The 25211-nt window shown below is 38.8% G+C and overlaps 2 protein-coding genes across 5 annotated transcripts in view; one reads left to right on the top strand and one right to left on the bottom strand.

The window, feature by feature from the left end:
* Positions 1–25211, top strand: part of Rala (Ras-like protein A) — a 358449-nt gene that overhangs the window by 174042 nt on the left and 159196 nt on the right. Inside the window, exon 6 of one of the 4 annotated variants that reach the window (XM_067141590.2) lies at positions 19424–20759. The exons of the other annotated variants lie outside the window; for them this stretch is intronic. Coding sequence (XP_066997691.2) covers positions 19424–19456 — 33 coding nt within the window. The 3' untranslated portion in view covers positions 19457–20759. Of the gene's footprint in view, positions 1–19423; positions 20760–25211 lie in introns of those variants that run through there. 4 annotated transcript variants of the gene reach the window in all.
* On the bottom strand, positions 18501–19295 carry LOC136864890 (uncharacterized). Its single transcript, XM_067142305.2, has one exon. It carries the CDS (start codon positions 19293–19295, stop codon positions 18501–18503), a length of 795 nt encoding a protein of 264 aa, XP_066998406.2.

Here is a 25211-nt window from a genome sequence, read left to right as displayed (position 1 = left end):
AGGAGTTTTTTTTTCAGTTTTCTCTTACACTATTGAATATATCTCGACCAAGCTTAATATTTAGAGTACTCATGTAGGAGCAGGTTTTGATATGCATATCATTTAAAAATCACTGAATAGACTGGGGGTTTATACAAAGACAGAAGAGCTTTTTTCGATTTTCTCTTATACTATTGATTATATGTAAAATCTGTAGACTGTATGTGAAACGCCTGTTCATTTTAAATAATTTTTGTTATGTACATAATTTCGCTTACTCTTCAAATGGTGGAGAAATTTACTATTTTCCATGGGCTTCATGCTCTGCAGCCAGTGACAGACACCCTAACATGAGAAAATCAGAAGATGCATAATATTTCACTCGGCTTGAAAATTAACCCCACAATGCATCTGAACACCAAGGTAACATAAGGTAGAACTTTTCCCTTTGGTGCCTGTCCTGTCTGTATATTCCTGAAAGTGGAAAACTGCTGGACTTATTTCAGCCAAACTACGTATCTGAATTCTACTCACTCAGGATTGTGTTATCAGGTGCATATGTCATGGTAATCATGAGTTGGTATTTATAGGAAGATTATTCTGAAATATTTTCGTTAATATTAGGTCTATCAAAAGACTGAATACAATAAATGTTTAAGAGTATGTTATTTCGGTTCCTTTCTGCCATGTAGGTCTACGTATTTATCATACGACGAATTCTGTTATTCTGTTTCAGCTATTCTAAATTGCAGGAATGTAATGAGGGTTTTTAGGAAAAACGTGTTATTGGAATGATCTTTTAGAAAAGTTATGTGTAAAACTGGTGACCTTCGTCGTCTGCTGTGGAGGAGCTAGAAAATTAAGAATTATTTCTTTCTTCAACACCCTGAAAGAGAGCAATATTCCACTCAATAACTTTTTAGCCTTATGTTGTGATAATACATTGGTAATGGTTGGAATGGAGAATGGAGTTGCTGATAAATGATATGCTTAATCTCTTTGTTGTTGGATGTCATTGCCATTTGTTAAATTTGGCTCCATAAAAAGGAGCATCATGCCTGCCATTCCGAATTGATGATTATTTGGTGGACATACATTATATTCTGCAAATAAAAACTATGGAGAAAGAGAAACAATTTCAGGAACTGTACAATGTTGAGATGAGGAAAATCTTAAAGCATTTGTGTACCCGTTGGCTTTCTGTGGGCAAATGTTTATCTAGATTCTTGGAACAGTGGCAGCCTTTGTCCAGCCTGCTCAATTATAAAGTGAAGTCTGGTAAGACAGGCCAGCTTGAAAAGTCTTGAAACTTACCATATTCTAAAGATGAAGCACATCAGAAGAAGCTACTGCCCCTTCAAGGAAAAGAACCAATGAATCACCAGTTCTGTGTTCTTCTTCAGCCAAAACAACTAAACAGGATTCCTTCATTAAGTGCAGTCTGTCTCGTGAAAAAATAAAAAGGGATTTTCATATTCCTTTCATCAAATAAGGCTTTATGCCTCTTTTTATCAAATGTTACACCTGCATTTGACAAACCAAATGTAATTTTGCAGTCAAGTATGCCTCACATCCATTTATTGCAAGATTTGCTGCTAGACACATGAAAGATTTTCATATCTAAATTTGTACAACCTTCAGTGGTTAAATCCTCCTCCCTTTTGGAAGTCGTTTACCACAGCAGAGGAAACCTGAAGAATGATTGTGACTTCGTCATTGGTAGTTGCACTTCCCAATTCATAGAGCATCTGAAGCATGATGAGGAGGAATTTTTCTCATTGGTTTGAAAGTACTTCACTTGTCCAAGTTTCCATTGAAAAATGGAATGCTGAAGAATGCAACAGTTGTACAAATTACATCTGCATCTGAGGCTTTATTTTCTTCTGTGATGTATTTTATGGCTATGTTTCCAGTGTTGCAAATATAGGTGAAGAACATGAACCCACAGATGAATTACAGTCCCAGTTCTGTGTATTTCAGGTAGATGATAAACCAAATGTGATCTTAAGAAAGAAGTGATATGCAATGATCTTCGGTGGGAAAATTAAGAAGTGGTGATGGGAGCCTAAAATATTATAGATTAGTTCATATTATTCTTGGTATTTTAACAATCCCTCAACAGTTACATTAAATGTGAGACGATATTTAGTCAGGTGACTAAAACACTAACACAGTTCAGATCATCTATTGATGATGAAAACTAGGAGAGATTGTTGACAGTAAGATCAAGGCTACAGGGCTACAAACCTTTGACAGAGGCTTTCTCAAACAGGCAAAATCTGCCACTGCTGCTGCTTTTAATCAACAGCAATTCTCTACTGATGAAGAAGCTTCTCTAAATCAGTAAGATAGAAGGTAGGCCTACCATACAATAAATGTTCTTATAATTATTCCAGTGTTGTGTATATAGTTATCCCTGAATACAAATACATACGAAAGTAAGATATTTGAGGATTTAGACTCCACTCAGTTTCCCTGGAAATGTGTTAATTTAAACATGGACATGATGACGTGATGCATAGAGGTTGCTAGGATAAATTATGTATTGCCCAAGACATGTAAATAAGCAGTTTTGACCAGTTTTATCTCCTGATTTCTCCTAATTTTCATATCAAAATCTCCTGATTTTTGGTTTTGTAAGGTTGGCATGTGTGTGATATGCTTGGACAGCTGCTGTAGCAGATTGAAATATCAGAATAATTCCCAGTCACTAATGGGCTTGGAACAGGATTGTACTTGCACCAGCACTGTTTGTCTTGTGCCTGGCAGTCATGTTATATAAAACATTGTCTACAAAGAACACAGGTGTGGAACTTACGTATAGATTTAATTACTATTTAATCAAACCAGACTCTGATTAGAAAAGCTCACAAGTCTTATCCTTGTAACTGAACTGCAATACGCAGATAACAATGCTTCTCCTGCTCGTACACTCGACGGGCTGCAATTGTCGGTTAACAGCTGCAGTAGGGCATGTGCATGATTTGGCCTGACAATCAGAATTCCTTTCTTATTTTGCTGCATTGATTTAACTTAAATGTTCCTAGAACTGCCTCCCCAAATTTCAGTATTTTTGTCTCTAACATGCCTCTAGAACAACTGTCTAGAAAGTAGTGCTTTTTTTTCTTTTTGGCTGGTACACAGTACTGGCATCTTCTTTTCCCAAGTTTATTTCAAAAAAGAACGATTTACTGACAGATAAATGTATTATTAATATTCCAGCAGATGTACTGTGTTCATGAATTGAATTTTCAATTTTGATTCTCGCAAGTTGGTACCGTGCTTTCATGTTTCATAGGTTGGTAATGCAGCCAGAAACAAGATTCCGTGTTCACTTTCCAATTGTTTCCAATGTCAGACTTTCAATTTTATATACTGTATGGTCTACAACATTCAAGCATTCACATGTGTCTTGAATTAATCTAATGTAAGTTAAATCAGTGCAATCATTGTCCAAATGAATAAAATAAATAGTTAACTTCATGTCAGTGAGCAAAATAAGCAAGGCTGAAGAAGTAGAAATTGGCAAATCTACTTGTGATCCTGTAATACACAAAACCAGTACCAATAAGAGGATCACAATACTCCACCCTACCTGCGTCCAAGTAGGCGTCAGGATAAAGCCCCGGTAGCATCTCAGGTTAAGAAGTTCATCTCGTCACTAATATGTTAGTATATCGCAAGTTCCGCAGAAGAGTAAAGGCATGTCCTCTATAAATATCATTCAATTCCCAAACTCTGCCGGTGGATGTCTCCATTCGACACATGACGTGAATAAATCCTATTATCAATGATTATAATACCTTACTGCTACGTATCTTATGCTATTTTTCAAAAATAATAACTCAAAAAATTCTTACACTAATTTATTAGCATGGTAATCCTGGTAAAAGAATGTAATTAAATTATGGTTCGCAGAGAAAAGAAAAGGAGGAATGTTTGATAATCACATATTTACATTGCTTTCTGTCGATAACATAGCTGAAATGGGATCTCTTCCGCTTATACATTCATTAGTTGCCAAAAATCGCTTTACCTCAATATCATCACATAACTTCCAAACTTGTAATTCAACTCAACTGACAAATAGTTAAAGTTTTTCCAAATGAACAACATGCATATTGAAAATTTAATGTCCATAAATTGATTAATAACCCATACCTGCCAACCCTTCCGATTTACCCAGAAACTTTCCAGTTTTTAACTCGTCTTCCGATTTTTGACTAATATAACCTCTAGTACGGCTAATACTCTTCCTCTAGGATAAAGGATAAATTCTTATGTGCTTGTGTAATTTACGAAACTTCATTTTCAAACGTATTTATTTGATACTTTATTTCGTGAGTGTTTCGTCCGTCACCTTCATGTATCTTGTATCCTGTTCACCACAGCAGCGTGTGCGCTTGATACAGCTGTGGATTCAGTGCGGTGATCGTCCTGCAAGCAAGAGGCTAGCGCGCGCTAACGACGCAGTTAATCGGGACGAAGGAATGAGTTTGTTATTGTTGTTCGCGCGCTGTTAACGTCTTTTCTGTACGTAGTTCCGTCTTAGTTGTAGGCTACGTGTTTTTTCTTGTATTTCTATGTTTTTCCCTCTCTGTCAGTCGTATGTTAATAATGTATGGGACATATTGAATTGTTTTGTATGTGGTAGTTTCGCGTATTTACGTGCATAATTTTAATGAGTTGAATGTTTTTAAGGGGGTTGTGTCGGTGACAGCTTCTGGCATTTTCTTTTCTCGTTATGGCCAAAAAATATGACAAACGTTATCTCAAAGTGTTCAGAGATACCTATAAATTTCCGTTCACTTTACTGTCTGATAAAGGAAACTACTGTATTTTCTCGCGCATTTTTTTTTTCTATTTGCTTGACGTCGCGCCGACACGGGTCTTATGGCGACGATGGGACAGGAAAGGCCTAGGAATAGAAAGGAAGCAGCCGTGTCCTTAATTAAGGTGCAGCCCCGGCATTTGCTTGGTGTGAAAATGGGAATCCACGTAAAACCATCTTCAGGGCTGCCAACAGTGGGATTCGAACCCACTCTCTCTCGGATGCGAGCTCACAGCTGCGTGCCCCTAACCGCACAGCTAACTCGCCCGGTTCTCGCGTAATTAACGCCCTTACATAATTTACGCATGCCAATATTTTTGGGTCCAAAGTGGAGAAATCTTCACGTATTTGACGCACCCACAACTTCGAACCCTCGAACCTGCTACGCAGGCGTAGCAGGGGGAGAGGTGATACTCCCACGTGGCGCGTCCCAGGTGGCGGATAGGGGGGTCCTAACCGACTTGCAGGCGGACTTGAGGGAAATAAAATACCTCTCGCGGACAAAACACACTACCCCCTGTGGGTGGGGGAGGCAGACGGATAATACACCCACGGTATCCCCTGCCTGTCGTGAGAGGCGACTAAAAGGGGCGACCAAGGGATGATTGTATTAGAACTGTGAAACTACTTGTGATTAGTACCACCCTGCGGAGAACACAAAGGGTCGCTTTTACTTGCATGTAGTACCACTATATTAGGTACGAAATAGGTTTGTGATTAGTAGCACACAGGAGCACCGAGCGGTCAGCTTTTGAAGTACCTGTGATTAGTACCACCATATCAGCAGGACCATGGGATGATAGCTACCATGGTTCTGCCTAGCCTATGACTAGTACCCACTATATGAGGAACACCACGGGATAGGGGAAGGTCCCTGTGGTTTGTACTCTTATGTGATGAACACTATAGGGTTGCGTTGCCTGTAAATGGCGCCGCAATGTGAGAAAAACCATAGGTCTGTATTATATGTCGAATTTCATAACCTGCGAATAGTACCATAATGTGTGGAATACCGCGAGCCTCTGCTACTTTTGATTAGTACCGCAACATGACATATGCCATGGTTCTACTTTCCTAGCGATAAGTAGAGTTATGAGGGGCCGATAACTTGGATTTTGGACCCCCTTTAGACTGCAAGCATCCTCGATTCGGTATTATGCTCTAACAGCAGTCCCTTGCTCAGTAATCCTATTGTTTTTCCGTCAGTTTCTATGAATGTAAGGTATTGCGGGTGGCGTCCACTGATTGTTTTAAATTCAAATCCATCCATTCATTCTTCGTCCTCATGTTTTGAATTCTGGTCAGTGGAGAATTTTGGGCTTTTAATTTGTCATTCCATTTCGTCTCATTTCATACCATTAGGGGCCGATGACCTCGATGTTAGGCCCCTTTAAACAACTATCATCATCATGATCATCGCCCTTCATTGAGGGCATCATCTGTCATAGTACCTCCTCAAGGCATAAATCAGGTACCTGATTAGTAAATAAATTGTAAAGATTAAGATACATTACAATGGGAAAGTTACAGTTAAACAATGCAAGTTTATAGACACAGTAGTCGGCACCAATGCGTAAAATCACTGGGTATTTTAGCAGAGTCCATCAGTGGTGGTCCGAAGAAATTGACCCTACTCATTAGAAAATTATAGGAAATTATAAAGTTTATACATATATTTACATTTAAACAGTTAGGGGAGAAAGGGTATAAAGTATCTGGCGTCAGTGTTCATAAAAATGAAATGGCATATGGCTTTTAGTGCCGGGAGTGTCCGAAGACAAGTTTGGCTCGCCAGGTGCAGGTCTTTCTATTCGACACCCGTAGGTGACCTGCGCGTCGTGATGAGGATGAAATGATGATGAAGACAGCACATACACCCAGCCCCCGTGCCATTGGAAGTAACCAATTAAGGTTAAAATCCCCGACCCGGCCGGGAATCGAACCCGGGACCCTCTGAACCGAAGGCCAGTACGCTGACCGTTCAGCCATGGATATTAAACACTGGGCTTTTACCCTAGCAGTCTTTGTATTTTAATTTTTAGCATAAATTTTATTCATGTCGTGCATTCTAGAATAATTTATTACATTTACTAGTTATATTTGAGGTTCATATATCTGCACATTTCTAATGTGTACATTGACAAACTTATATAATATATAGACATCTGAAACTACATCAGTTGCTCGATGCTTCGAGGTCAGAACCTGTATCACTCTTCTATAGGGTCCCGTTAACTTATTCTTGTGCCATGCCTCATCGTATTGAAAAATTCACTTGGCATTTGATTACTGAACTTCAGTGTGTTTCAGCAGCATCCCAGGATAATCAGCTGGTGACTACATTGTGACAAAACCTGTTCAAGAATGCTGTGAAATTGGGACACCATAGTGCCTTTTGTGCTTTGCATATTCTTCAGCATCGCCGTTAGGACAGTTCGGATGTGCGATGTAGAAATTTGTGGCAGTTAAAGAGAGTTCTGTGATGGAGATCAATTCTGCAGAGTAGAATTTGCTTGAGAGAGGGGTTATTCAGCCTCAGTCCAACTAATATCACCATACTCCTGCACTGCAGCCTGGTTCTAAACATACCATATTTGCTTGCATATAACTTGCACTTTCTTGGTGGTTTGGTTAGTGGTTTCTAGTGCAGCTTTCTGTTAACACCAGTAGCGAACATTAAACTGTTACACTGAATTCTCGACCAGCAGCTCTGTTACTATGTTCTCCAGCATATTTTATCACTTTGAGTTTAAACCTAGCCGTATATCTCCCACGTTTCTCCATAACTTAAATATCGACCTACACAAGTAAACATAAATGAGAAACAAAAATGAAAAGTGAAGACAGAATGCTGGTACTTGTCGACAGTGCAACAGATGGACGATACCTAATACTGTGGTCACTTGACTGCCTGGACAGGGAAACACTCCCAGTTCATGTGATCAGCTCTGCCGGACAGGTATCGATAAGCATATTGACAAAGACTGAAGAGAGAGAGGCATGACTGACGGGCTAGGAATGCGGCCTTGGGGCAGGGGTTTGCGAGTTAGGTATTTTTGTTACAACAGCTGCCTCAACCGTTCTGCAGATAGAAATGCAGCTGCTTCTTGTACTGTCACGTACAAAGTACCGTAACAGCAATTGGTACAGCCCTGATATGTAATGCAGGATGTCCACGGAATACCCAAACTACTTTGTGGATGTACCGCATGTCTTTATGGGCCGGTTGCATAAAGACATATGACCAGAGATAGAACCTAGTTCTGAAAATGAACTGAGATTATGACTTTGTCGCGTTGTACGAAACTGAACTCGGTTTACACATGTGTAGTTGAAATGTAATCGGAGTTCAGAAAAAAAGTACATGGCAACACCACAAAACAAATGAAATACGAAATAGCTTTGCCCGTTGGATAATACTTAGATGGTGGGATTGAGCTGGTCGTGACTGTCAACAAATGAACTTCGTTTGCAGCATGTACTGGAATTTCTTCATACATGCTTTTCTTGCAGCGCACTCAGGTGAAGGAAAAACGGATATCCGACTTCCCTAAGTCAACCCTTGTTGTTTTCTGATCCCGACGGAATTAGGTTTGAGAAGCCTGATGAGTCTTTCATCTTCACAGCCTTCGTGGTCGTTCTCTTTTTTATTCATTCATTGAAGAATCTATTAGTGTTAAGAAGGGGTGATTGCTCAGTTGCACTAGCTCATTCAGTCTTGTGTGGTTTAATATCACGTCAGGATAAAAATGTTTTCACATACAGCCTGTCGTATGCCCGTTTTTCCTTTACGGTTCCTGTTACCTACAGCGATATTAAAGGTATTAAGTCATACATTTGGTCATAGTGCTTCTATGAGCACAGCAGAGGGAATACTTAGCTGTCAAGAAAAGGTGAAGCAACTCTGCATGTCAGTAGCTAGCTGACGTTTCACACATAGCGTGAATTGAAAAGGCCAGTCCCCAACTGGCAAATGAAGAAAGTTTGAATACATTACATTTTCTCGAGAAGTACTTGGATCGATTTTCAGAATAATCACAGTGCTGAACTTGTAATGCTTGTAGATTTAAGGCTAGGTGTAGAAAATAGTGTAGTTCCATTAAAACAAAGTTAATAGCATTACCTCGGAGGATATTGATGCCATTCTTTCTTGAACGGTCCATATGTTACTTGAGATGGTCTACTTAGCTGAATAACCCTCTTTATCCCACTAATCAAACATCTGTAAAACATGAACGAGATGTTATATTGTAAGCATTTCATAGAGGTTAGGTTGTAGAATTATGTTTCACTGCATTATAGGAAGCATAATATAGCTTATATACAGACAACTACAGCTAACAATGTATTAGGTTAGTCTTTTGTGTATTTTCTTATGATTTATTGTAACAACACTGGTAATATGTTCACAAACAGCTGTTCTTCTGTCTCGAATATAAAACAACTCCGTGAACTGAGATCGAAGAGTTTGATCGGAGAAATTTCTCCAGTCAGAGTTAATCCTAGTTCAGTGCCAATTGATCTCAGATTAACATTTATACAACAAAAAAATCTGAGTTTAGCGTGAACTGAGTTCAATTTCGTCTCTGATCTAAGATCAAACGGTTTATGCAACCGGCCATATGACGTCAGTAATTCATGCGAGTTATGTGCGGGGATTTTTTCCCCTGCAATTTCAAATGTTGAAAATGAGGTGTGAGATCTACGCGGTGGCAAGTTACAGTATATGGGAGCAAATACGGTATATATTTATTTGACGATGTGTAAAAGGTGTCCTCTATTCCATAATATATCATCACAGACTGGATTGTATGCCTTACTCAAGTTCTTTGAAAGATAAGTCTGCTTTCTCTTGTAAAGTGTGCTGAAAATGTGATGTATGCTATTACATCATGATGGAAAGAAGAGAGTCCATTCATGGGCTTGTTTCCATCAGCCTCTGTGGAGGGATGTTGCAAGATGGGAATGCTGAGCAGTTGGGTTTTTTCCCCAACATGAATACCAAAGTGTTTGAGCAGATACTGAAAAGAATAATGCAGCTTGATTTGTTAAAGTATTCCATTTTTTTTCCCTGCCTCTAGATTGAAGGCAGATGTACATTAACTATTTGTCAGAATTAAAAGGTGCTACAAAGATTCATATACAGTGCATGATTGAATGTTTCATTTTGTCTCTTGAAGTATCATAGACATGTTATCTTCCCTAATTTAAGCAGGAGACTCCCAATTCTTCATCCTTCTTCCCACTCACCTGATCACTGAAACCGATATTCTGGTTTTGAGAGCCAACTTCGTATTGTTGTTTGATGGGTATTAATAGGGTGTTCTTAAATACCACAGACTCTCTAAGATGATGCATGCCATCTTATTAATTCCACATAGTAGTTTGTAGAGCAAGAGGATTTTTAGCATATTTTTTTTAAAAAGCAGTTCAGGTAAATGCTTTCTGAGAAAATTTTGGAGAAACTTTCAACTTTAAAATCTATTCAGTAAGTCATGTGCTTTGAGCAGAATATTAATTCAGAGTATCCGAAGAAAGCTAAATCAGTGAAGGTGTTGAACAACAATCAGGTCGTGTCAGTGTGTTCAGAAAGTTGAAGGATTAGGAGCCATGTGTTTTAAAGCTCACATATGTGCAGTATTTTTAGTATTTGCAAAAGTGAAAACAAGACTAGTATAATGTGTTGAATACTTTTTAATTGATGCAAGTTGTCATCAGTGATTTTCTGTAATATGTTGCAATTTGTTGTAAAAAGGTTTTGTGTTTTTTTTAAATTGGCACATCTGCATACAACAGAGAAATTTTTTAACTCAAGCTCCCTGTTTTAGCTTTCAGAATGGTGTGTGCTCAACAACCACTTACTATAGTCTTTAATATGAGGAATGTAATGAGAAATATTAGCCATTGTTATTGCTGTCACCCTGCTTTCAGTTATGAAGAATTGTGTATGGATTTTCTAGAATTTTTCTACTGGCTTTAAAGCACAAAGTAGATTGGCTCATTGGTGATGCTGACTTCTCTAGAAATTTCTTTGATTCATTCGTAGGATTTGGATTCCTCTGCTGTTGGTCCAAGTTGAGAATATTTCAACAACATATTTCAAACACTCTTCAGCAATGACAATTTGTTCTTTCAGTAGCATACTACTTCTGAATACATTTCATTGTTACAAATTTACTCTTAGCATCATTCATGTTAAGAACGAACGTTTTTCAAGATCTCTCTCTCTCTCTCTCTCTCTCTCTCTCTCTCAGCAGGAAAGATACAGTGTTAAGAACTGTTCTGATTCATTTTTTTCCTACTGTAATGCACATAAACGTGAAAAGTGAGTGTTCTAAGTTGTACCTCTTAAGGCTACACTCCGGAGATAAAAAGGTATTTTCACCTAATGCATGGATTTTCACGAAACTTTGTGAGAATGTCACCTACATAAAAGTAGAGATATCGCAGACATTTTTTTCAATAACTGGTGGGATAAATTCCATTTAGATTTCATCTCATAAATAAGACAGTTGCAGAAAATATAAACCAGAACCTACTAATATAATCTGTAAAACTTAAGGATGTATCATTAAACAGTTCTAAAGCTTTAATACTTACATTTTGAATCCTCAGGCAACAGAGACCATAGTTTCTGTGGCTAGATTAGGGAGTTTATTCCAGGAATTTAAGTAGTAACTTGACATTTTTTTAAATATTTGTTTATCCCTTCTGTAATCAAGGATATATTTTAATCTTCCTACTCACCTTTCTAATTCTAACTTTTAATATCTTCATCAACAGCTCCATCTCCAATCTTACTTCTCAAGGTTGTGTAGGAATTTACTCATTTCTTTTTGTTTTCACTATTGCAGTAATAACTTTTACTGGTCAATAACATTACTGTTCAGCCCAGTCAGCTCAATCTCTTCTTGCAGTACTTTAAATTTTTCTTGAATAGGAAGACTAGGGGACAGTCATTAGACTCAGTTTTTACTGATTTCAATGTAAGAGGTATAGATTTAGAAGCAGCCATGGTGATAGTTGTAAAGAGAAGGTTGTGAATGTGCTTAGTTCAGTGTTCTCAAACTTTTTAAATGGCACAACCCCCTTGAAATACATCTTTTGTTTTGGCAGATCCCCGTAAAATACTTATGGACTTTAATTTTATCTCACTTAACATGATTAAAATATTACGTTAAGGTTTTATAATGAACCCCTGAAAACCATATATTTTACATGACATAAAACCATACTCAGAAAAAGGATATTTTTACCTAATTCATGGATTTTCACAAAACTTTGTGGGAATGTCACCTACATAAAAGTAGAGATATCACGAAAATTTCATTCATATACAATTAATAGTTTTTCCAAAAAAATTATTTTTTTGAAATTTTTAATTCCATTTTTTCATGAACTTTAACATGTTAATGTAAATTTTTAATTAGGTAGATAATACTTCTTTTAAAAGCACTACATATCAATTTTTCTGTACATAATTTATATAAGGAGATACATCGTACTAAAGTTTGTGTAATTTTTATGTTTTAAAATTTTGGACTTAAAAATCTCTACTACTTGAAAAAATTCTGCAGATCAAAAATTTCATTATTACGTTTCTTCAAATAGCTGTGATACATATACCATACAAATTTTGTTACAATTGGCTTAATATTATGATCTTAGCAGCTTCTGTACGAATACTGGTAACTCTGGAAGTTTGTCTGTTCTTTTTCTCCTTCTCCAAAGAACAAAAATGATTCACCTGCATTTTGTCTTTCACATTGCAACCTTTCCTGAGTCGAAGTTATGGGGATTGTAGTTTCTGTCATATCATGATTGTTGGGTATAGGTGCAGGACTTACATGGCCGATAACATTTCATGACCTTTTGTCCCTGATTTCTTCATTGGAGACTCCTGTTCTGTAATAGCTAATCCCCATCTCTTTCCTATCAAAAGTTCAGCAATTTGTCGCTTAGCTAAGGCTGATTTATGTTTACGCATATTGTTTATTCCCTTGAATACAAGCTATCAATTATTACAGCACACTGTCTTTCAATAATAATGGTATCTTGATACGCAACTACAAGATGTTACTCGCGCGCGTACTTCACTAAAGTAAACAGACTGGCCACCACCACAGAACCCACAAAAAATATTAAACTTACAAGAATAACAAAACTTACAGTTGTTGGTGCTATTGTAGTACCATCAGGAATCCCAGTACAAGCTCAATGACAGTCGAGTACTGAAATATTAGTCTGTAACAGGCTTTATAAATTAATTCAGAAATATGGTTGATCTTACAGCTTGAGTCTGTATAAATATATCAGGAGAAAAGGGGCGGCTTTTGTCCCATCCCATGGATGCGTAATTGCAAAGAACAGGAATATTTGATTGAATGGAAACATGACAATGACATCATTACCTAACACAGCAGTTCAGCAGATGCCACGCCCATTTCTGCTGTCCACGAACCTACTACGCTGGCGTAGCAGTGGGAGAGGTGATACTCCCACGTGGCGCGTCCCACGTGACGGATAGGGGTTCCTAACCGGCTTGCGGCGGACTTGAGGGAAATAAAATACCTCTTGCGGACCAAACACACTACCCCCTGCGGGTGGGGGACGCTCGTGCAGAATACACCCACGGTATCCCCTGCCTGTCGTGAGAGGCGACTAAGAGGGGCGACCAAGGGATGATTGAATTAGAACCATGAAACTACTTTTGATTTGTACCATCATGCGGGAACACCATGGGTTGCCTGTACTTGCGAGTAGTGCCACTAAATTTGGTATGAAATAGGTTTGTGATTAGTAGCAGTAAAGAGGCTGGCCTGGGGGTTTCCAGTACCTGTGCGTCGTACCCATGTGAGCAACACCGCGGGTCTGGGCGTAGCCTGTGAGTTGTACCGCTATATGAGCAGCGCCGTGGGTCTGCGTTGCCTGTGATTAGTACCCACTATGTGAGGAACACCACGGGAATACCGGCGCCCGTGATTAGTACACCTAGGTGGGGAACCTTATCGGTTTGTGTTGGCTATGAGTGACGCCACTGTGCGAGAAACACCATAGGTCTGCGTTCCCTGTACGAAGTGCAATACTTGTGAGTAATACCATCGTGTGTGGAACACTGTGAGTCTTTGCTACTTTTGATTAGTACCCTAACATGACAAATACCATGGTTCTACTTTACTCGCGACATGTACCATTCTGTGGGGCCTTAGACGTGGATATTGCACCCCTTTAGACATCCAGCATCATTGCGCTTTATAAGTGGTCCCTTGGTCAGTAATAATATTATTTACGACCTTTTTTTGAGTCTGATCCACTGTTTTTTTGTTTTTTGTTGGGTTCATGTCCATCCACTCATTCTTCATAACATTTTTTATTTTATTTTAGTCAGTGGATGTATTTGAAGTTTTTGTTATTTCATTTTGTTCCATTAGGGGCCGATGACTTTGATGTTAGGCCCCTTTAAGCAACAATCATCATCATCATCATCATCATCATCATTTCTGCTGTGTGCAGACTGGCAAACAAAGCATTATTTAAGTGATAAATTGTTTGAATTCAACGAAATAACTTTATGACAAGAAAGAAGAAACTCAATCATTTCAATTTCAGTCACTAAAAAAATTGCCAGAAATGACCAAAATATCTATTTTTATCTCCCGAGTGTCACCTTAACATACTTGAAACACCCAATATAATAGTTGTCTGTTTTGAACCTGTCATTTTCTTGAGATTTGGCTCAATGGTACACACTCTTAAGTCAAAAATCTGTCTTGACATCTTGCCTGTTCTTGTACTTGCTCTTCATGAACACAAAAGCTGAAAATGCTGATTTGCATAAGTACAATATGCCTTTCAGGAAACATCAGGATACTTTTGCGCATGCAACCGAAACTGCTGCAGCAGAGTCATTGAAGGAAATTTCTATAGGAAGGAAAATATTCTCTTAAGGCTGACAGCAGTGAATTGGGATGTTCTTTTATACTTTTAAGGACACTAAACAGCAGTTTGTTATTATTTATTTTAAGGAAATCATTGAGTGTAGGAAACTAGTTACATTTGCGTTTTGCAACTCGACATGATCAAACATTTAATTTATTTTATGGTTGCCTCAGTTTCATCTTGAACATTGAACACTGTCACATTTGGACCCAGAAGACTAGAATTTCATCAATTTTAAAGGGCTCAATATGTCTTCTAGGTATGCAAGATTGAAAAGCCAGGAAAAAATCCATCTAGCGGTCTCTTAATTCAAACTTCGTTTCTAGTGGAAAGAGACTCACCTTGTCAGTTAAATAAAACTATTGCATCAGAACTACTGCAAGAAAACCTGCACACTTCACAATGAAGCAACAAATTTTTGTTATATCTTCTCATTTCTTTACATAGTGAGGTGAAGATGCAAGAATTCAGGGGGCATGATTTTATGAAGTTTATCATTTTTACACGTTTGAAAACACATCACATTTTGAGTGGCATAACACATCAACATATGCTTCCCAGTGAATGCTACAGTGAGTAAATTTTGCAGACAGTGCTACTGACTGAATGTGAACTATTAGCCTTTTGCATTTTCCAACTCTAGCTCTTGCACTATCTTTATATATACCAACACATTAAGTAGCCCAAACAATCCCATTGCCAGTGATAATATTATTGAGAACTTCAAATAGTGCTTCGTTGTTTGTGTGCAATGGTACAGCTTTGCAAAACATCATGCATTTGATTATCAAACTCATATCTGACAAAACACAACAGATTAGCATTGTCTGAAATGCAGCTACTTTCATGAAGTTGCAGTGCAAAATATGTTCACTTCATTTTACATGTTCGTGTATTACATGAATGCCATGTGTCCTAAATCCTCCTGTGGGTTTACTCTTGTAAGGTGCAGCTTCTGTGCAGGCCATGAGAGCAAGATCATATGCAATACCTAGTGACCAGAAAAGGTCAAATGCATCATTGAAAAATGCTGCAAGTGTTGGAAGTGTGGAGTGACTCAGATGGTAGGATCACTGGCCTTCTGAGCCCAAGCTGACAGGTTTGATACTGACTCAAATATGCCGCATCATCGGTAGATTTATTGACATGTAAAAGAACACCTGTGGGACAAAATTCTGGCACCTCAATATGTCTCTTAATATAAATTCTCTCTCTCGTTCAAAATATGAAGTTAATTACAGATCTTCGTTCTGCGTACACTGTATTGCCCAGCAAGACCCAAATGTATTTTCATATGCCTTTTCCCTTAGTTTGACTGGCATTGCTTTATAAAACTCAGAGATATAATTCTTCCTGAATGTTGACTCATCTGGGACAGATTATTTCAATTTTTACATTTTTTTTTTTTTTTTTTTTTTTCATCGCACCAACACAGGGAGGTCTTACGGTGTAGTGATGGGATATTTGGTTCATTTTGCTGAATCGATTCAGTGAGCCAATTCATGGCTCATTAGAGTCGACAATCTTATTGCATCTGTGTAGTGTGTACTGATAAGACAGCAGCAACAACATTCAGTGCTTGCTGCTGCCGTCGGGTCTTCATACTATGAACTGCTTTCCTATGCGTAATCTAACTTTCAGATTCACGTTTCTCCTGCAGCCACTTCTTCGCATCAAGTTTTGATGTTAAGCTCTGCACACACCAAGGTGAACACAAACACGACAGCGAACTTGATCTATCCAACACTCGAAGTTAAATGCAGTAGCACACACCAGAGAGCGGGCGGTTTGCGCCGGAAAGGAAACTGTTCGGTCAGATAAGCGGGCAGGTGAACAGATCGCGCATGTCGGGTAGTCCGCGCCGTTGGTAGGCGGGCAGCGGAAGTTTGGTGCATTGTTAAGTATTTACCTGCTTTACCTCTCTCTGCCATTGCTTCGGTAACATGGATCCAGAAGGTGCAGAACGGCTCATAGAAGCAGTGAAAATGAATGAGGTGCTTTACAGTATGACTCTGGGCGGTTACAAGAATATAAAAGTAACAAACAAGAAGTGCAATGAAATAGGCTCCACTTTAGGAATGACAGGTAAGACATATATACATTACTGCACTTCATTTCAGTAACAATATTTATTGACACGTCATTACTTAACCTACTGGCACTTATTCAAGAACATCGTGTTTGTTTACAACTTCACGTTTCTGCATGAAATTCATAAACATAATCGAACTCCCAGGGGTTACGTTTTCTTGAGTAGTAAAAAAGCGGAAAGCGAAATTAAGCTGGAAGACAATTGAAACGAAAACATTCAAACGGACTAATTTTGGAATGTAATCTGCTAAGTAATAGCCAGCACGGTTTTCTTCCAGAAAGATCCGGTAATACTTTATTAACATAGGTTATTGATGAGTGGCAGTTATCCCTGGAGAAATGTAAAATTGTTCAGGTGGACTGCGTGGCTTTGGACTGGGGTAAAGCTTTTGACCAAAACCTGCATGAACGACTTTTGTTAAAATTAAGATTGATCAATATTGGGGGAAGTGTACTAGCATGGTTGCGATCATTTCCCTAGAGTCGAACTCAACATGTTATGTATGATTGAGTTCGATCTTCGACCGTTAAAGTAACCTCAGGAGTATGTCAAAGCACATTGCCTTTTTTCTCTGATTTACCAAAATGTGTGACTTCAACCGTGGCCCAGTACACTGATGACACAGTAATGTACAGGGATATACAATGTGCAGATGATTGAAGTAACAGTCGGACCTGGACACTATAGCGGTGTGGTGTTACCTCAATGGTCTCGATATTAATGTTGGCAAATGTAAATACGTTAGGTTAAGTAGGTCTCGAAACCCAATAGAATGAATATATAACATTAATAATGTACATATTGAGCAAGTTAAAAGCATATATTTGCTAGGAATAACCATTTTATATGAACTAAAAGAGAGGGGAAGTTAGATGTAAAGCTGCCAGGGTGCTCGGGTTTATGCACAGAAGCCCCCGTGGGTGCAAGTCAAATGCTATACGGACGGCTTACCTGACACTAGTGAGACCTGTACTGACCCATGGTCTACCTGCCTGGTACCCTACTACTGCAGCTAACCTTCACAAATTAGAAGGAATCCAACGTTGGGCTGAAAGACTAATTAACAAGAACAGCTGCCTGCCTTCCCTCCCATCAGTCGCCACCTTCTTACACAAGTCCGTCACGAGAGCCATTCACCCTTTCACCATTCCCTCCACTATCCTTATCTTACAGCTCTGTCCACAGGACAAAGGGGTGTGTCTTCTACAGCAAACTGAGTCCTACAAACTAGGTTTATTTGCCCGTTCACCACGGCTTTGGAATGACCTCCCCGCCAACATTAAGTATAAAAATATAAATATAGTTCAGTGTGACGTTAGGAAGCACATGCAGTGAGAAAATGTATGTGAATATGTGGAAGAATAAACCAGGGAATGAAAGGATGTGTAAAATAAGAATATGTATACATTTACTTTGTTACTTTACCTGTAAATAGTGTGTATGATTATTTATTTTAGGATGTATTAATTACTTCAAAAGGTCAGGGCCTGTCCTTTACCCCTGGCCTTCCATAGATAATGTAAAGGTTTATGGTAAATAAATAATGAATGAATGAAAAGGAGATTGGCGCTTGAAAATATACAGTCACAGAAAAATTAATGTTGATGGTGTAGAAACAAATAACGTTCATACTCTGTCTGAATTGCAAAATGTAACAAATCATTTACGGATCTCAAATGCGAAATTAGCTGGCCTTCGAGGATGCAAGTTTAGGTTTCGAAAGGCTCCCATATTCAGAGCAGTTGGTTGAAGAACGTGATCAAATTTTTCTTCAGAGTTCTTTGATTTTAAATAATTACAAAGAACACATGCAGTTTTGACAGTTAGTTTTGCAGTATCAACCTTAATTTCTAAAGGCCTTAAGAAAACTCTCCATTTCTGCACTAAAATACCAAATACATTCTCGACTGTGCGTCTAGCACGGCATAACCTCTTGTTGTACTTTTCTTTAAGTTCTTCGTTTCTGGAGTGTCTGTATGGGAATTGCCGCATCAAGTATGGGTGGAGTGGGAATGCTTCATTGCTAGCCAAGACGCATGGTGTGGACTCATTTTGTCCCTGCAGCGGTCTACTTTCTGGCACATTCAACGTGCCACGATTCGGTATTTTTGCCATAGAAGCAGCCTCGAAAATACCACCATCACTATTTTTTCCATAGCTTCCTATATCAATACAAGTAAACTTACTGTCGTGATCAGCAATTGCCAGGAGAACAGTAGAGTATGAGTGCAAATAATTGAAATATGTCAAACCACTTTTGCTGGGTCGTTTGATTTGCACATGCTTTCCATCAAGGCTTCCAATGCAATTCGGAAACTGACATTTTTCGTAGAAACCTTTTATATTTTCTTCCCACATGTCTTGCGTTTGTTCTGGAAGATACGTAGGTTGCAAACATCTCCATGTGGCCTCACAGACTTCAGTCACTATTGCACTGACCGTAGAATACTCCATGTGATAACTATTTCCAATAGTCTTGAAATGATCACCGGTTGCCAAGAACCTAGAATATGAAGTAGAACTTAATAATATCATAATTTTGAGTTTAAAAACAAGCAAGTGTTAATTTCATTATTTTTCAGGTGAAAGAACTAAGAAGAAATGGAAAGATCTAACAGACAGATATGGTAACCACCTTTGATCACTGTGAACAACTAGTGGACAGGCGTCAAAGCAGATAAATCGGTACAGATCCTGGCCATGGGCTAATTACATGTCCTTTGTGAGACCTTATCTTGAATATGCATAGACAGATTCAAATGTTACTTCTGATGATCTCGAAGACAGGAAAGATGAAGCAAATGAGTTACCTACACCAAGAAGCAGCCTGTCAGTGACAGCGGATGATCATAACTACAATTCCAAAAGCTCACCAGAAATTGGACCTCAAGATCTGCACCATTCAAGTGGAAACCAACATAAGAAAAGGAAAGATACTACAACTGCAACCAGACATTCCAACGCAAAGTAATTTCTAGAGACAATTCTCATGATCGGTCCGTATTTAAGCTGACTATAAGCAAATTATCACAAAAATAATGTATTCTATTATCACCACCTATTCAATACAAGCCACGTGGTACGTGGGTGAAATCTATATAATACTATATACACTTCTCAGGGACATGTTTTGTCCCTTGTTAAAGGCATCATCAGCCTGTAGGTAACCTTAGGCTTGTTTCACACCTACCCGGCTGCCGGGTAACCAGTAGCCGGCTCCGGCAAGAATGGGAATCCGTTTCACATATACCCGGCAAGAACACGTCAGCAGTTGTGTACACATCGCATGTTGGAATGGATCGCAATAAATTACTACCGTTTATGGTCTTGTATAGGCGTTTGAAGAAAAGGAGAAAAAATAGACTGCTATGGGTGAATCCAGTCAATATGGGAAGAGATGAGGTTGGGGCATTCTTTATACTTTTTGAAGACTTAAGAAATGACAGCGACAAATTTTTCAACTATTTTAGGATGAGTGTGCAAACTTTCTGTGTCACTTTCGGCCATAAGAATAAATACGTAATACACCAGAGCGTAAAAGCAAGGAAACGCAACACTCGAGAAGACTGTAGACACTGCCGTACTGGCTAGATTTGTACACTTCCACTGACTCACAGCCCGCACTACCCTCCCAATCTGGTTTTGTTCACCCGGCAGCCGGCTCGTACAGTGGGGGCTGCCGGATTCCTACTACAACAGCACGGCAGCCGGGTGTCGTTTATACGGCTACGACTTTTACCGGGCAAGTGTGAAACGTCTCGTACACTTCTTGCCCTGACAACCACGTACCCGGCAGCCGGGTAAGTGTGAAATAAGCCTTAAGGTCAAATGTCCGAAACATTTTCTATTCATACAAGGATTACACTGAAAAATATGTTACACATTAAAAACATCTTAAGTTAACATGCTACAATTATAATATTAAAAAATGCCACATTACACACTAAGAGTATTGAGAATTGATAGTGTCTATACTTGTGAAAAAACTAAAAAATGTTTAAATTGAAAATTTTTAGTTTTCATTTTTAAATTACTCAGGTATAGACACTGTCAATTCTCAATACTCTTAGTGTGTAATGTGGCATTTTTTAAAATATTATAATTGTAGCATGTTAAGATGTTTTTAATGTGTAACATATTTTTCAGTGTAATCCTTGTATGAATAGAAAATGTTTCGGACACTTGACCTTAAGGTTACCTACACGCTGATAATGCCCTTAACAAGGGCCGAAACATGTCCCTGAAAAGTGTATATAGTATTATGTAGATTTCACCTATGTAGTACGTGACTTGTATTGAATAGGTGGTGATAATAGAATAAATTATTTTTGTGATAATTTGCTTAAAGTAATTTCTTTTCAACAATGTCGAAGGCCACAAGAACAGGACGAAATTGATTTTGATGTTCCTCAGCTTCGCCAAGACTGTGAAAGAGTTCTCAACTCGGAGAAAAGCTTTAGTTAAGGCTAAGCTAACACAATACATAACAGAGCAAGAATTGGCTCATTTACAGGAAATGGAAGAAGTTATTTTTTCTAGAAGGGAAACTACTACTCCTGCACAATCTTCATCTAGTTACTCTAGATCCTCCAGCTGCACCATAGATAGCACGATCCTTCACTTCGAGCCTTCGGTGACTGACAGTCACATTTACCCAGTCAAACTCCTCATCCTGGTGTGTCTGATGATGATGATGATGATGATGATGTACTGATCGGCCAGAATTCATCTCTTGCCATAGCCCAACCTTCCTTGTCCCATAATTCCCACTATATTGCACCGGATTTGGGAAACGATAGTGTTTCCTCCTTGCTTACTCTATAAAACGGGTAGCAACAATAGTTATGTGTTTAAAAGTGTTGAATTAACATACGGGACCGCAAGCATACTAAGAGAGGAAATGGTGTAATTTATTTATTATGTTTGTGTGTATGTTATGGTCCTTACAGATATAGTTATTAAACAGATAAATGTGTAATACTGTGTTAATAAATTAATTCCTTATAATATAAAATGTTATTTTAATAGTTTCTCCATTTACTCAAGTGGCGGGGGGGAGATAGTGGTGTTTAGAAAAGAACACAAATGTGCATTACATGGTAAACAACTATGTGAGATTTACCTTAAACCAGCAGCCAGTCGCTAAATGGGGTCGATGCTGGTCTTGTAGTTCTTGTTCAAGTTCTGTTATATCCTTCTTGATCACCTCTGCCTGTATATGGCACCGCAATGTGTGAATCACCGTAGCTCTGTGTTACATATGCAAATTACATTACATGTGAGTAGTACAATAATGTGTGGAACACAGGGAGTCTACGCTACTTTTGATTAGTACCGCAACTTGACAAATGCCATGGTTCTACTTTCCTAGCGATAACTACCATTATGAGGGGCCGATGCCCTGGATTTTGGACCCCTTCAGATACAAACATCATCGATTCAGTATTCTGCTTTAGAAGCAGTCCCTTGGGTCAGTAATACTATTGTATCGCTAGTTTCTGGGAATGTGGGGCATTGCTGTTGGATCCAATGATTGTTTTAAATTCATATCCATCCATTCATTCTTCGTCTTCACGTTTTGAATTCTGGTCAAAGGAGGATTTTCGACTTTTAAATTGTAATTTAATTTTGTATCATTTCGTACCATTAGGGGCCAGTGAGTGACCTAGATGTTACATACATACATACATACATACATACATACGTTATCATTATAGACTGTTATGCCTTTCAGCGATCAGTCTGCAAGCCTCTGAGAATTTACTAAACGTCGCCACAATCCTCGATTTGCAACTAGTGTTGTGGCCTCATTTAGTTCTATACCTCTTATCTTTAAATCTTTAGAAACCAAGTCTAACCATCGTCGTCTTGGTCTCCCTCTACTTCTCTTACCCTCCATAGCAGAGTCCATTATTCTCCTAGGTAACCCGTCCTCCACCATTCGCCTCACATGACCCCACCACCGAAGCTGGTTTATGCGTACAGCTTCACCCATCAAGTTCATTCCTAAATTAGCCTCTGTCTCCTCATTCAGAGTACCCTCCTGCCATTGTTCCCACCTGTTTGTACCAGCAATCATTCTTGCTACTTTCATGTCAGTTGCTTCTAAGTTATGAATAAGATATCCTGAGTCCACCCAGCTTTTGTTCCCGTAAAGCAAAGTTGGTCTGAAAACAGACCGATGTAGAGATAGTTTCGTCTGGGAGCTGACTTCCTTCTTACAGAATACTGCCGATCGCAACTGCGAGCTCACTGCATTAGCTTTACTACACCTTGATTCAATCTCACTTACTATATTACCATCCTGGGAGAACACACAACCTAAATACTTGAAAGTATCGACCTGTTCTAGCTTTGTATCACCAATCTGACATTAAATTCTGTTGAATTTCTTACCTACTGACATCAATTTAGTCTTAGAGAGGCTAATTTTCATACCATACTCATTGCACCTATTTTCAAGTTCAAAGATATTAGACTGCAGGCTTTTGGCACAGTCTGCCATTAAGACCAAGTTGTCAGCATAGGCCAAACTGCTTACTACATTTCCACCTAAGTGAATCCCTCCCTACCATGTTATACCTTTCAGCAGATGATCCATGTAAACTACGATCAGCAAAGGTGAAAGATTACAGCCTTGTCTAACCCCTCTAAGTACCCTGAACCAAGAACTCATCTACCATCAATTCTCACTGAAGCCCAATTGTCAACATAAATGCCTTTGATTTTAATAATCTACCTTTAATTCCATAGTCCCCCAGTATAGTGTACATCTTTTCCCTCGGTACCCTGTCATATGCTTTCTGTAGATCTACGAAACATAAACACAACTGCCTATTCCTCTCGTAGCATTTTTTCAGTTACCTGACGCATACTGAAAATATGATCCTGACAGCCTCTCTGTGGTCTAAAACCACACTGGTTTTCATCCAACTTCCTCTCAACGACTGATCGCACCCTCCCTTCCAAGATGCCATTGAATAATTTGCCTGGTATACTAATCAATGAGATACCTCGATAGTTGTTGCAATCCTTCCTGTTCCTTTGCTTATAGATAGGTGCAATTACTCCTTTTGTCCAATCTGAAGGTACCTTACCAACACTCCACGCTAATTTTACTACACTATGAAGCCATTTCATCCCTGCCTTCCCACTATACTTTGCCATTTCAGGTCTAATTTCATCTATTCCTGCTGCCTTATGACAATGGAGTTTTTTTACCATCCTTTCCACTTCCTCAAGCTTAATTTCACCAACATAATTTTCCTCCTCCCCATGAGCTTGGCTGTTTGCAACACCACCATGATGATTTCCTTTTACATTGAGATGTTCAAAATATTCCCTCCACCTCTCCAGTGATTGCCTGGGATCTATTACGAGTTCACCTGAATTACTGAAAACACTGTTCATTTCCTTTCTCCCTCCCTTGCTAAGATTCTTTATTAGTGTCCAGAAAGGTTTTCCTGCTGCTTGACCTAGCCTTTCCAGGTTATTACCAAAATCTTCCCACGACTTTTTTTTTTGATTCAACAACTATTTGTTTCGCTCTGTTTCTTTCATCTACGTACCACAATCCCTGTCTGCCTCGGCCCTTGTTTGGAGCCATTTCTGATAAGCCTTCTTTTTACGTTTACAGGCTGCTCTCACTTCATTATTCCACCAAGATGTTCGCCTTTTCCCATCTTTAGACACAGTTGTTCCTAGGCATTCCCTTGCTGTTTCTACTACAGCATCCCTGTATGCCACCCATTCACTTTCTATATCCTGAACCTGCTTACTGTCTACTGTTTGAAACTTTTCACTAATCATATCCATGTACTTCTGTCTAATTTCCTCGTCCTGGAGATTTTCTACCCTTTTTCGTTTGCAGACAGATTTCACTTTCTCTACCGTAGGCCTGGAGATACTTAGTTCACTACAGATGAGATAGTGGGCTGTATCATCGAAAAATCCACGGAAAACTCATACATTCCTAACAGATTTCCTGAATTCAAAGTCTGTTAAGATATAGTCTATTATGGATCTGGTACCCCTAGCTTCCCATGTGTAGCAGTGAATAGCTTTATGCTTGAAGAATGTATTCGTAACAGCTAAACCCATACTAGCACAGAAGTCCAGCAAACGCTTCCCATTCCCATTAGCTTCCATATCTTCCCCACATTTACCAATCACCCTTTCATATCCTTCAGTTCTATTCCCAACTCTCGCGTTGAAATCGCCTATTAACACTATTCTATCCTTGCTGTCGACCCTGACCATGATGTCACTCAATGCTTCATAAAACTTGTCAACTTCATCCTCATCTGCACCCTCACATGGTGAATACACGGACAGAATTCTTGTCTTAATTCCTCCAACTGACAAATCTAC

Source organism: Anabrus simplex, chromosome 2, assembly GCF_040414725.1.
Source record: "Anabrus simplex isolate iqAnaSimp1 chromosome 2, ASM4041472v1, whole genome shotgun sequence".
NCBI classification, from domain to species: Eukaryota; Metazoa; Arthropoda; class Insecta; order Orthoptera; family Tettigoniidae; genus Anabrus; species Anabrus simplex.
This window is presented reverse-complemented; position numbering and strand designations above follow the sequence as displayed.